Here is a 14,466-nt window from a genome sequence, read left to right as displayed (position 1 = left end):
TTCATTTGCTGTGAATTTTGAAACATTTTATAGAAGCAATAAGGAGTTGACATTCTAATAAATTATAAATTAAAAAAATATTCAAATTTTTACTTTTAACATAATCTACTCACTGAGTCTTGGTTTAATGTTACTGGAACAGCTAATTCTCAGTGTGTAGCTGTCATAGTTTATACTGGAATGGTAATAGAACCTTAACTAAGACGGTTCAACAGAGCTTTCTAGCAAATGCCTATGAAAAGTCAGTTGTGTGCATTAAAAAAAAAAGTATTAAAAAATTGTATAAGCCATTTTCCTTGTTAAAAGTTAAAGAAGTGTTCCAGTGGGCATTTGAAAGTCATTGAGTGACTTGGATGGGCATGCCATTAAGTTAATTTTTTCACTTAATTTGAACAATTTTAGGGTTTTATCATTCTTAAATTGTTCTTTTTCAAATTATCCACACTTCAAAGGAAGTCAAAAGAGCTTTGGTTAACTGTAATTTTGTCTCTCCTGCCTTATTGTTCTGCTAAACTATGCTGGACTAATTTGCTCTTTTAGGGGAAAAAAAATCTTGTTTCCAAATTAGTCTTAAATTCTGCCGTTTGTTTGGTTTTTGATTTTTGCTTAAACATTATTGCAGAAGGAAATGCGGTCTCAAGATGGGATGGTGGGACAGAGAAAGAATGTTCTAGCTTTTGGCTTGTGATTTACCCAGGAGAAAGGAACCGAAGTCAGTGATTTAATCTGCACCCGCGTTTTGGAAGCCACTTTGTCATTTGTCCTTCATGTTATCTTTATAATTACATAGCATATGATTCAATTTTAATAACATGTTGCTCTTGAATCACACCGTTAAATGTGTGTGTTTCATTTACAGGATTTTGCATGGCTGGTGCAAACTAGGTGTGGTTTTTTTGTGGTTCCATGAGCTCCATCGTTACATGGGGAAGGAAGCTGGCTGCAGGTTTGCAGGGCTAACGAAGTGACTGCACAAAGCAGCAGCTTTTCAGCAAGGGAGTTCTGGGTATCTTCATGTGAGGTTAGAGTTTCAAACTTCTCTCATGTAGCTGTGTTGACAGAAATAGTGTTGGTAAACTATAGTGTCATACAGATTCTCTTAAAGCAGACTTCCTAGATTTTTAATACTGGTTTTGATATTGGCTGTTCTTCCATAGGGAAAAATTCTATACAGCTTGCCCATCAGACAAAGGTTCCCAAGGCCAGAACATGTTACGTGTTGGGATGGTGACAAATTTCTCTCTTTATTCAGCATTGTTTTCAGAAATTTATGAAATGAGAGGGCTGCTTACAGCTGTAAGGGCTGGTTGGTATTTGCAGTGCTTTGGGAGTTGACCAATTCTTTTCAAATTGACAGCTCGTCTGATTTAATTTCATTGTGCATGCAGTGTCATTCCTCTACTTGGAACTGTGTAAATTTGGCTTTTGCCAGATTGTGTGCGATCAGGACAGGATGTAGATCTCGGAAACAGGCTTTGAAATCTCTCATAAAGGTATTTGACAGTAGAGTGTATGCAAGGGTGTCTGTCTCTGGTCACCTGACGTGATTTTGTTTTACAGAAACAACTCTTCTTTAGAGGGGGCTTATACTCATTTACTTTATTTTCTGATATATATCTATGCAGCTCCATTTAAAAAATAAATAAATGAAAGAGTATCTAAAGCCAATAAAACATCCTCCCGAACTAAGTATAAACCTATAGCTGCCAATTGCTGAAACTGAGATTGGAGGCTGATTGTTGATTTGAATTGCTGAACAGATGAGGATGATTGTTTTTTATTGTAAATCTGTCAGTAACTATCATTACTAGAAATCTGTGGCTTTTATAATCCAATCTCATTTTACTATTGGATTAATTTCAGTTCTCTATCTCAGTCCTAATATATTATGGTATGAATTTCTGACAAAATGAGAAATCAAGGCAAATATGCTTTTTTCCCCATATAAAAAAGTCTGTGCAATTATTTCATTGATGTAGGGACCAAACACTGGTTTTGGGGGCTAGTGGCCAGAAAGATGCCTGATACTGACTATCCTTTTGATAAATTTGGGTGAATTGTGAGAGTCTTAGAACTGCATTTTTCAAAGCCTTGTTGACTTGGCATTAAATTTTACAAAGACTGTCCATTTTGAAATTGGTGTGTCTGCTTACAGATTCTTTTTGCCAAACAGCATACCCAGTCCATTTCTGTTTAGTGTTTTGTTTCTTAACTTCTGGTGACACTGGTAGGTGAAGTGGAAAGGGAAATGTGATTTGTAAATTTTTTCTCATCTGCACTAATACAAAGTTGTGTTTATCCTTGCCTTGTCTCTACGTTTTTCTAGTGAGAAACTGCTGTGGAAAGAGAACACCTACTTCCTTAATTGATAGAAAAAAATATCCGAGTCAGAGGTCTGCTTCCTGCAGATAGAAGCTAATCAACCCATGTTGAAATCAGATTGTAGCTTTATAGACATCTCTTGCAGGTTTTTTGCTGTTGTGTTGTTGGTGTGTGTGGTTTTTGTTTGTTTTTGGGTGTTGTTTTTTTTTTTTTTCCCCTCTGCAGACATTATGGAGCGTGCAAAACCAGCTGTCTTTCACTTTCTGGCATACGTTATAATTTAGTTCTCCAGTAAATATACCAGTAAAATGAAACTGAGTCCTCCAACTTGGAAACCAAAGTTAAAGCAGTGTTAGATTTGAGTTCTTCAGAACTGAGATTCCAAAAAAACAGTGTTATTCCTCCCTTGCTCTTGGGTTATGTGGAGATGTGGCTTGTGTTAGACTGGAGCCATTAAGTAGCCCTTGGTAAGGAGATAGGGAACAGTTTAAGAATCCCTTCAGGCTCAGCTACAGGAGATTGGTGTTATCTAGTGCTGCAACACATTTGAAAACACAGGTGCATGCTGCCTTAAAATGGACTCGTTTCTGCTACCAGAGTTTGAATTTTAGATGTTTTAGTCAAGCCATCGCCATGGCTTGTTTGTTCTCATAGTTTCCTTGGCCATTGAGTGCAATGTCTTTGAAGGATAGTGTTTCATCCTGTTGACAGATTTTTATTTTTTTTTGACTGCTGTAATGTGTCTCCACTGTCTGAGAGACTACATCCATCTGTTTTTTTATCTATCAACTGATAAGGCTTGCATGTAACACAAGTGGTATTAAAGGCCTCAAAATTTTCTTCTGAGGAACGTTCAGGTGTGCAATTGTGGAAGCACAAAGCAGGAACCTTTGAATTGGGATTGCCAGAACTGAATCCTTACTATCTTGATCAGCTCAGTGTTTAACTGATTTTCACTTGGCTGGAAGTGACAGATGATTAAAGAGAAAAACTGTTAACCTTTTTTGTATGTGAATAGTTTGTATGTATCATCAGAGAAATAGCTTCTTTAGTCCTAGAGTCAGTCAGAATCCCAATGGTCAAGCTAGAGGCACATCTACCTATTCAGTTTTTGGAGTGGCAGAAGCCTCATTCCAGGGCTGTATTTCAATAATGTAAAATCTGACCAGGTTTATTTTCATCTGCCAGCAACAGTGAAGCCTTGAATTTCATTTTGGGGGACATAACAGAATGTGTTTCTACAGATTTGACTTCTGCCAAAAGAGCTTTCTACCTGCTCCCTATGAAAAACCCATTTCAAGGTTTGGGTCACTCTTCCCCTTTGGGGGTCATGCATCTTGCTGTAGCACAAGGATATACCCAGTACACACTGTGATGTCCTTTCCAGCTTCCTTTCCTTTGAGAGTGTGATACAGGTATTTCTCTTCTGGGATGGGAAACCCTTTCTGGTGGCTCAAGAAAAAATATTTTTGTGTTTTTTCATAAAATGTCTTCATTTAGAGTTGAATCTCTTGCACGCATGGTTTAAAGACTTTGAAAAGAACAGTTATCTCATGCAGAGGCTGTTGATGTGGGATAGTCGTTTATGGGATTGCCAAACTAGGGTTATCTTTATCCCATTCCACCAGCTTTAAGAATTCATCATTGGATTTGATGGAAAAATAAAGCTGTTCCTGACAGCTGCAGAGCTGTTGCTAGCAGATCTGTAGAAATGTTTGATCTCTTTGACAAGAAAAGGTTATCAGAGTGGTATCTGAAGTGTTATCTAGAGCTGATGGATTTTTATTTTTTTTTTTCTTCCCCCCATGGCTCTGGAGTCACTGCTTGTATGAAGGACTCTGAAGTCAGCACACTGGTAATTGTGTGGGAACACTGCTTTGAGTCACCTGTGATGTAGCTGAACCTCTACACTATCAGAGAATATTCAGCAGTAGCTGGAGTTGTTGAATTGTACAGTCTATATACATTTACTTCTTCCTTTTCTTATCCTCTTGGTAATAATCCTGTGATCATGCTCCACTGAGACTCTGTAGCTGAGTAGCAATTAGAGTAATGCTGGGTGTGCTCACCCCTGTGTATTTGTGCTGAGCACTAGGATGGAGAGAAGGTTGTGAACACCTATTCTTATGTATTTAAAAAAAAAAAAAAGATATATGTCTTCCAGTGATAAGCTGTTTGTTCATCTGGTATGAATATCTATGCAGGCTGCTTGCTTCGAAGAATTTGGTCTTGCTGACTCTGTGGCTTTGGAGTTGGTTTATGAGTTGAAGTGAACAGTGGTGAGATGCTGCGACTTCTATGGTGATTATAGCATAGAGCAATGGCTTTAATAAAACAGGCTTTTCTGTAAACTGGTGTGGTGGGTTGACCAGGTTGGACTCCTCAGCTGGACAGGGGAGAGAAACATAAAATGAAAATCTCGTGGGTCAAGATAAGGACAGGGAGAGATCACTCACCAATTATTGTTACAGGCAAAATAGACCCGACTTGGGGAAATTAGTTTAATTTCTTACCAATCAAATCAGAGTAGGGTAATGAGAAAACCAAATCTTGAAACACCTTCCCCTCACCACTCCCTTCTTCCCGGGTTTAACCTCACTCCTGATTTTATTCCTTCCTCCCTGTCAGTGGTGCAGGGGGAGGGGGAATGGGGGTTGTGGTCAGTTCATCACCCCTTGTCTCTGCCGCTCCTTCCTCCTCAGGGGCAGGACTCCTCACACTCCTCCCCTGCTCCAGCGTGGGTCCCCCGCGGGGTCACAAGTGCTGCCAGCAAACCTGCTCCAGTGGGGGCTCCTCTCTCCACGGGGCCACAGGTCCTGCCAGGAGCCTGCTCCAGCGCGGGGACCTTCCCACGGGGTCACAGCCTCCTTCGGGCACCCCGAGCTCCGGCGTGGGGTCCCCCCCGGGCTGCAGGTGGGATCTGCCCCACCGTTCCCCTCCCTGGGCGCCGGGCACAGCTGCCTCCCCAGGGGCTGCACCTCGGGCTGGGGGAACCTCTGCTCCGGGCCTGGAGCACCTCCTGCCCCTCCTGCGTCACTGACCTGGGCTCTGCACTTGTTTGTCTCACTTACCCTCACTCCTCTCCCCGGCTGCAGTTGCACAGGTTTTTCCCCTCCTTCAGTCCGTTATCCCAGAGGTGCTGCCACCGCTGCTGATGGGCTCGGCCCTGCCCAGCGGTGGGTCCGTCTTGGAGCCTCTGGCACTGGCTCTGCTGGACATGGGGGAAGTTTCTGGCAGCTACTCACAGAAGCCACCCTTGTAGCCCCTGGCTACCAAAATTTTGGCATGCAAACCCAATACAGCTGGACAGGATGCAACCCTGTGTTGTTCTAAGGGTGAAATTGCCTTGTCTGCTTTTGCTGAGACCTTTGTAATGTTTATGTATGGCGCACATTTTTTTCAGCGAATGATATGTTAAAAATTGCTAATTTGTTTTAAAAGTTCCTATTTTATTTTAATTGTGTAGGACACCTGATGATCTCTCAAGGCAAATTGTGGCCCTGCAGCAAAGAGAGCTTGTGCTGAAAGAGCAGAACTCTACCATCACAAACAGGTGAGTGATACCAGTAGTGGATGGTGGTAGCAAGACACTGTTGTATTAAAGTGTGTGGAAAGAAAACAAGGAATTAAAACTTGAGAGAACAGCTCTTTAGATTTCCTTGCTGTTTCACAGAGCCTTCCATGCTGTCTTCTTTCCCATGTTGATGAGGAGTTTTTTCCTTACTTAAACCCTTGTAGGAAGAAAAACATGAAGAACTATAGATAGATGCAGTCAAGAGTTTATCCAGCTTTATTTTATAAGCTAAAGTGTTTGCAAGGGGAAGTGAGCTTGTTTCCCAGGCCACTTAATCTGGAAAGGGAATGCCACAACAAAATGTACAAAGTAGTCATTTGGGTGTGGGAAAGGGAGTAGGAGCCCTGAGGACTGTGATTTGACTACTTAAAGCACCAGTTTTTATAGATAGCGGTGGAAAAGCATGTTTGCAGTTTTGGTGGCAAAATACTGCTAGACTTTGGGAAGAGCAGTCTGTTTATAGAGGAAGATATGTGTTTGAAACTAGAGGGTATTCAAGCTTTTGCCCTGTAGTGGGAGTGAGTATCTAATAGGGGAAACGAATTTGTCTGCCGGAGCTTAACTTTTCAGAGTGCACTGGTTATACATAGCCTTACTTAACGTGGTTCCATAGCATGCCAGAAAGTGCTTCTCATCTTTAGTGCACATAGTCTTGCTTCCCACACTGTTTTATTTCCTCACATTAGGAACCCGTTGTCTGTTCTTTTTAAAAACAATACCTGTATCTTTCCAAAAGGCTCTTGGGCTGTTTGCATTAACTGACTTGGCTAAGCAACAGATGCGGAGAATTTCAACCTTTGTTGTAAATGTGTTGAATGTAAAGCGGTCAGCTACTGTGTAATTGAGCACTGGACAAGAACTTCTAGTTTGTCTGTGGGCTGCATTTGCTAATGTGTCCCCTGAGGTATATGGTAGATTTTGGTTGAAGAGATGATCGTGTTCTGGACTCCGCCTTACTAATGATGGGCAGGATTCATGCTGGGTGTTAAAAGCTTTGCATGTCCTGCTGCTGTTAATGAAACTGTGTAGTCAGTTGTAAAATTGTTAGTCAAGTGTAAATTCCTGTGAGTGCAGCTGGCCAAATTGTTTTGTGTTTTTTGCTGAGAAGTTTAAAGGGGGGGAAAAGATCTCACCAATATAAAAAAGACATTTCCTATATTAAAAATAAACCAAGCAAACTCTCAAACCCACAACTGATCAAATGATCAAATCAACGAATGATGGTAATGTTTGAGTTATTGATTTTATTTTTTTTTTTTTTTTTCAGGCTGCTTTTCACAGCCTGTCAGAGAAATGCATTTTCTAAATTTATTAATGGCTAAGGGGAATCATCCGTTGAAAAAGCAGCCTTTTGGTAGTGCCTGTTCATGCTGGATGTAACTGTGCCAATTTAGTTCAAAAATAAAAACATGATTAAGATTACTTTTTGATTTCAAGTGAAATGGGCTGTAAAGCTGCTTAAATTAAAATTCTAACATTTTCTTGATGCAATGCTGTGTGTCATTTCCAAAACTGATAATTTAGGCTTTCTTCTGTCACATACCTTATTCTGTCTTAAAATGTAGGTAATAAGATACATTTTAAAAAACCTTTCATTACAGATGATTTGAAAGTTCCCAGGAGAAGTTCTTGAGTCTTTGGAAATAAAATCTTGTTAAGGAAGCAAATCTAATTTTCTCTTTTCCCTGAGTGACATCCAGATTTAGCTGGGTCTTCTCTTTTATTTGTTTCATAATTGTGTTCAGAATGGTCTGTGTATTACAGTAACTTAATATGTGATCGTGACTCCCTCTAGTGATTGAGCCCAGCACTTATTGAGCTTCCTATTGTTTTTTGATCTGCGGGTTCTTTTGCCCTTAATTGAAATGTGTGAAGTCCTCAGTACTGATAGTGTTGTTTAATTTATAAAGTCGGTGGTTATGTGTGTATAGAGCAATGTGCAGCATAAAGGCATAAGAATTTTTGCCTACCCTAAGAAGCTTTGATTAATTTTCTCCATTAAAACCAATAATTTGGTAGATGCTTAAGAAAACATCATCAGAAGTTGACATCTGAATTTATTTTTTGGCAATGAAGTGGAAAATCACCGATAGTCCCAGCTTACCTGTTGCTAAATGTAGTGCAAAATTCAGTTTAGTAGAAGAGGTTTGAGTGTGGTGTTAAAGATGGTGATATGACCCTCTTCCCTAAATGGCTGATATTGAGTCTGTGTACAGTGCATCTATGTTTGATCATCACTGAGCTTTTAAACACAGACAGGAGAGTGCCTGGAAGGGGTTTTTGCAAGCTGAGTATTTTTACTCTCAGTCTTTATGCTGCAGTCGTCTTACTGTTTTTTATTCCCAGTGATGGTACCTTTCTCACATTGTTTAGTGACTGTGATCGACACTTGCCAGCTACTGTTTGTCTCTCAACTTGGGAAATAGTTCCCGGTTTTGGTTTTTTTTTGAAAAGAGGAGATGCTTAGTAGTGAAGCAGGAGTTAATTGCTAATGTAGTGGGATATGAGCAGGAATTGACTTCAGGAAACAAACCAGGCGTGGAGCAGGTATCACAAGGGAAAAATTTGCTATGTACGGTCCCATCCGTTTCTGTAAAACTGGAGACAGATCTAGCTCATCTGCTTCTCAGTGTCCCTTAGTTGATCTAGAGTGGAGAATTATGGTATACAAACACAGTAGTGACATTTTCCCAGTGGCACATATCTTCACTAAACAGCTTAAATTTGTTTTGTGGCGTTCTTCCATTGTTGAACTGCTTTCCATTTATTACTGAACATTTTTTTAGAGCTAGTGTTTCTTTTATTAAAAAAGCAATAGAAATCATCACACCACAAAAAGGACACACCGTTATATACATCAGCCTTTGCAGTGTTATCTGCCGCCTCCTGGCTTGGGGATCTGTGTAACCTGGGTAATTGCCAGTGTCTCAAGGCCTCCCAGAGATCAAGTGATAATGCATATCATATTTGCTGTATCACTCAGATTGGATGCTTTTAGACACAGAAACACAGGACTGAATTTCCTGAACAGTGGGTTTAAATCAATTTCTTTTAACAGTGATTGTTTACATGTTTGAGTTCTGTAGACTCCCTTGGAGCTTGCTGTTTTTGCTAGGGAGGAAAACCTTCCTGTGGTGCTAGTGTGGAGAAAGAGGAGAGGGTTGCTCTTGCACTGAACACATAAGCAGCAACTCACTTCTCCACTTTGCGACTTCAGGATTGCTGAGTAATGTAGCTGAAAGTGCCATTAATAGCATGTGATGGAATCTCACTGCTGTTTTGGAGCATGTTGCTACAAGTTGTGTAAATAGAGTAAATTATACTTTCAGCAGTAACAGTGGGAAGCATTGTGGAGCCCTGTAACTGCAGAACAAAGATAACAATCCAAAGGTTTGAAAGCCCAGGAGAAGATTGCTTGGGGCCCCTTTGATAGCATGAAGTGTACCTGCTCTGCCATTTAGGAAAAGGTAATGAAAGAAAAGTGCTTAGTGGGTCAGTTTAACCATGCAGCCATCATTAGTTTAAGCATATTTCCCCCCCCCCGAGTGTGAATGCTAAAGGTGTGGTGCATTGAAATGTACTTTTTCAGGAAGAGTTGATAGTTTTAGCTTGTAATATGGAAAGTCAGGCAAGCAGGTTATAAACTTTTGTTTTATGGAAAAATGATCTAGTTACACTATTTTTTTTTTAAGTGAGAAGAACTGCATATTTATTTTTCCAGCATTCTACCTGCACATTGGGAGTCTCTGGAGAGATTTCCTAAAACAATCCTGGCAAAGCATTCTAGAATTTGAAATGTAGGGGAAAACTTCCCTTCCCATCAGTGTTGTCCTCTGAGATGGCTAAGCATGAAGAAATGGCACTGCTTACAGTTCCATCTTTGCTTTAATTCTGAAAGACAGGCTATGAAAATGTACTTTTTGGTTAGTAGCAGTCCTTACCGAAGTGATAATTTCTAATTTTGCTCTTGTTGTCTAAGTGTAACACTGACTTTGGGCCATTGAGCTATCTTGTAGAAAGTCAAATAGAAGGAAACACATAGGTGAAGTTAGTACCGAGCAGGGTGAAGGACACACAGTAAAACAGAGAAGCAGTAAATCTTTGATTTTGGTGTTGGGATCCTGGAGCTGATGGCTTATTCCCATCACCTAGTGTCAGAAACCCAGCTGTGTGTTTTGACATATGGTTTCATATGTGAAAAGGGATACATAGAATATATTTGAAAAAATGTTCTCCTTCTCCAAGTGCTCACAGAGCTCTGTTAAGAGACATGGTTGTTTACCAACCTTTATTCATATAAATCATGTAAAACTGATTTACCCAAACAACCTGCTGTGTGTGTTGTCGTTTAAAAATGAAATAAAAAACTAAACGATTGAAGGCACAGAAATGTAGACTGCAAACTGAACAGAAAATGCTTTGGAGTTGGGCAGCAGTGTGTTGTTTTTTTTGTGTTTTTTTTTTTTAATAAAAAAACCCAATGAATGAGTGATGGTAAGCTCAGAACCGTCCATCTCCATAAGTGCTGTTAGCTCAGAAGTGTGTTGTAAATCTATTGCCCATCTTCTCTTTTCCTTGGATGTCCCAAGGAATGTCAGTCACAAATATAAATAGAGCCTGTCAGGCTTCTTCCCCTAATCTCCTGGAAAGTTGGACAGAAGTTTAATTACAGTGAAATGTCTTTTATCTGACAGAGAAAGAAGTGCTAGCTTTTTGATAGGCTTTATGAGTTATTTTGTGATCAAAAGAAGCACTTAATGTCTAATATAGGACAAGGTAGGGATCTTTATTTTCTTCTTTTGTTCATCTATATGGCACATTGCACCTTGATTTATATTTGGAGGGGTGTGTGTACCAAGTACCAGACAAATGTTTATTCACAGTGCTTCAGGGTAATATTAACTGCTGGCAGGTTCTGCATTCATTTGTAGAGCAATATTATGGAGAAATTACTAGTAGGTATTGCTTATTCTTCTCTCCAAAATGGATCTTTTCATGCATTTTTATACCAGAATGTAGTTGATAAAGTCCCATTAAGTGACCAATCTACTCTCTCCAAATAAACATATCCAAATAGTAAGCTTCTAGAGCAACATCTGGGTATTCATGACTCTAATTGGGTAGATACAAAGCTCTTCTAATTTTTTTCTTATCGTATAGTTAGTCCCTAGCAGAAAATAGGAAAGCAAAAAATAATTTAGCCAAGATATTGACTTATGCTTCCAATTCTAAAAACATGGGATTTTGCCCAGACCTTTGCTTTTCGTGATTGTGCCATTTTTAGTCTGATTTCCTGAGGAAGTGAGGCTTATTACTGGGCTTTGTGTGTGTATGTAGATGAGATTGTGCCTTCCCTACACTTTTGAACTTGTTTGTTGTGTTCTGTCAAGTTTGGCAGATGGTAGAGGTTTCAAAAATGATAAATTCCAGCAAGTTTAAGGAAAGCAGGTCTCCATCTCCAGGAGAGACATCCTGTTGGTGCAACCAGAGGTCATGCCCTGTTAGGTGTCAGAGCCCTGCGAGCCAAAGACCCTCTTAAACATCACATTGACAGTCAGGTGCCTATCGGAGATCGTGCTCCTATAGCCACTCCGTCTTGAGACTGCCAGAGTCTGTCACTGTCCTGACACCACGGTGGTATCACATACTGTAATTTCTGCTATACCATGTTTTCCAAAGGCTTGTGGTGTCTGATAGCACTGTGGTAATGCTGTTGGTATTATTTTCATGAGAAATGGAAGTCTACTTGAATCAGTAATTCACCTTTGGAGAGAGAAATCCATAGGAAATGAGGCAACTTTGGTTCTGGAGCTCATGGAACTAGTCTCTTTTCTGTTTAAAAAATAGAGAAAGTGTGAAGAACAGCTTACAGGGGACAGACATAGCTGTAATTGTACCATCTTTTCAGCCTGGAGCTCTGTAGTAACCGTATAGTGCAAAACCAGTAAAAATATTAGTATTTGGCTTCTTACCTTATATTTGACTGTGCTTCTTGAAGAACATTCATGGATAATCTGTGACATGGCTCTGTTCAGTACTCTGATCATTTATAATAACTAAAAAATTGTAGAAGCTGTTTAACTCTGTTCTTAATATTTTTTCTTGTTCCAGGAATATGATTGCCCCTTGGCGTTCCTACTAGCATCTCTGATCTTTGTGCATATTTTTATTGCTAGAAGGAATGATAGTTTTCATTTGTTAGCACTCCTCTGCAGATGCTGATTCCACATTCCCTTGGGTGTCCAGGTAGCAGTGTGTATTATTAACCAGAAAAATGTATAATAATAATCTGTTAATTTGATAGGAAGTATAGACTGTTCTTGATGGTGTGTTGTACAGCAGACACCGTGTTTCAACACAGAGCTGCACTGTAAAAGTTATGAGAGGACAAGTTTGCCTAGCATTTCTTCTATGCATGACTCACATCTGTGCTATAAATCTTTCACTTCCGTAAGACTAAAATTCCTAAAAATCCTAGATGAAATAGATGTATATCTAGAGTTCTTGGAAACTGGAATGAATATTTAGAATTATTGAAGTAATTTGAAGTCAAAACATTATCTATTTTAATTATTCTTATTCTTTCCTTTTTAGTGGATAGGTGCTATGATCAAATTAATAATTTACGTGAGGTTGTCGGGCCAAAGGAAGAGTGCCCCACATCCATGTTGTATTTGTGATATGAATACAAAGGGAGTAGTTATAATCTCAGCTATGCAGTAGGCAGCAGTACAAAAATATTCTACTTTGAAACCAGTAGTATTATGTAAAATCATGAGTTCAGCCTGTTGTCAACCTTTGTGTAGAGCTCTGGAAATCATAGTGCTTTAAGATTTCCAGTGCTTAGGGATTTGTCTCTTACTGCCTCTGCAGTGTGGCAGTAAGCCTTGAGAAATTTAATGAGTTGGAAAAAAAAAAGAGCCTTCAGTTTGGGATCTTTAGAATCAGTTTTGAAGCCGTAAGGATGGTCCCATGGATAAGGTAGGAGAATGTGGCCCAAAGAAGTCTGTACTGAGTTTCTGGAGAAGCTTTGTGTTTCCCTGGGTTCTGCTGAGTCAATTAATAGTGACCTGAGTTTCTCATATTCTCACATGCAGATCCAGAAGACCACATGAATGAAAACGAACATCTCTATTCCATACATCCTGTCTAGCCTGCACCTAATTATTTTAAAGGCAAATAAAATATATAGATTCCTATCTATCTCTACCTATTAAGGTTTTGTTATTCCCTTCTCCCCCAACAGCACGATACACCTTTGTTTCTTCCCATATAGTATCTTCAAATTACAGTACTGACCATGGCTCTCAAACTGCTGCTTTGAAGTGTTTTATAAGTTATCAACAGCCAAACAAGGTTGCATATAACTGTTTTGTCTCTTAATTTGTAATGTTAGAACTACAATATAGCTTTCCTGAGCAGTCATGAGAAGCCAGAAGATTGGTGGCAGAATGCAGAATAAATTTTCTGTCTTTTTACACTCACGACACTATCAACTACCTTCTGGTATAAAAATGCATGAAAAATCCATTTTGGAGAAAAGAAAAAGCAATACCTACTAGTCATTTCTTCATAATATTGCTCTATAAGTGAATGCAGAACCTGCTGGCAGTTAATATTGCCCTGTAGTTGCTGTAATAACAGGGGTATCGAAGACTATGCATTTTTCTAAAGTATTTTAGAGTACTGTTTATACTGTTTATTTTAAACAGAGTGATGGTTTCCCAGTGCTTGGGGGGGAATGGGGACAGCCAGAATAGACTGAGACAGTTTACTAAGGGAAATATGAATTCTGTAGGATTTTTAACTGCTGTGAAGTAGTGTTGGTTCAGATACTGCGCAGAATATGATATAAAAAATACATTGTCGTGGCTGGGATGTCTCAATCAGTTGATCAGATCTGCACATAAACTTTGTTCAGCTCTATAGCTAATCACTTGTTTAACAATATCTCATCTGGATAATGTCAACTCTACCACATGACTTCTTCAGCCTGCTATTACTGGTATTTTCATTATGTATTTTCTTTTTAATATTCTCTGTGTCTGCTTGTATGCACTTGTGGACATACAGACCATGGTGCAATATAGTAAATGGAGGAAATATTGTAAGTATATAGCTGCTGGTGGGGGGAGGGCATTTTTAGTTATAAACATTTTCCTAATATTGGATTTTTATCAGCTGTACAAAAGACATAGTGCTTGAAAAGTTTAATCAAAAAGAAAAAGTAAGCTGCCTTGTCTTTTTTAGCTGTGTAAGGCAAAAAAAACTTGTCATAAATTGCAGTCATCCCCCCACCCCCAGCAGCTTTCTTTTGCTGCTCTGAAAGTTAAATGACTAATGTGCATAATTTATTTGAGCATCTGTGCTAAAAACTTGCATACCAAGTTTTAGTTCAATGTGATCAACAATGGAGAAAATTAGGATTTATCATGGAAATGCTGACGGATGTGAACATGTGTAGGCTAAACCGGTGCCTGACAAACCTTCTTATTGTGCAATGCTAATGGTGAAACAAATTTTTTTTTTCTGCTGTAATTGCATTCCCCCCCATTCTGACAATTTTTCAG

At 39.3% G+C, this 14,466-nt stretch overlaps 1 protein-coding gene across 4 annotated transcripts in view; it reads left to right on the top strand.

Annotated features, from left to right (window-relative positions):
- Positions 1 to 14,466, top strand: part of MAD1L1 (mitotic arrest deficient 1 like 1) — a 376,614-nt gene that overhangs the window by 35,430 nt on the left and 326,718 nt on the right. For all 4 annotated transcript variants that reach the window (XM_026859179.1, XM_026859181.1, XM_026859180.1 and 1 more), the window contains exon 10: positions 5,789 to 5,875. In XM_026859179.1, the coding sequence (XP_026714980.1) occupies positions 5,789 to 5,875 (87 nt within the window). The remainder of the gene's footprint in view (positions 1 to 5,788; positions 5,876 to 14,466) is intronic.

The sequence above is a fragment of the Athene cunicularia genome, assembly GCF_003259725.1.
Source record: "Athene cunicularia isolate RWA chromosome 14 unlocalized genomic scaffold, athCun1 chr14_part1, whole genome shotgun sequence".
Taxonomy (NCBI): Eukaryota; Metazoa; Chordata; class Aves; order Strigiformes; family Strigidae; genus Athene; species Athene cunicularia.
The sequence above is the reverse complement of the archived record's forward strand: the minus strand, read 5'-3'. Positions and strand labels throughout refer to the sequence as shown.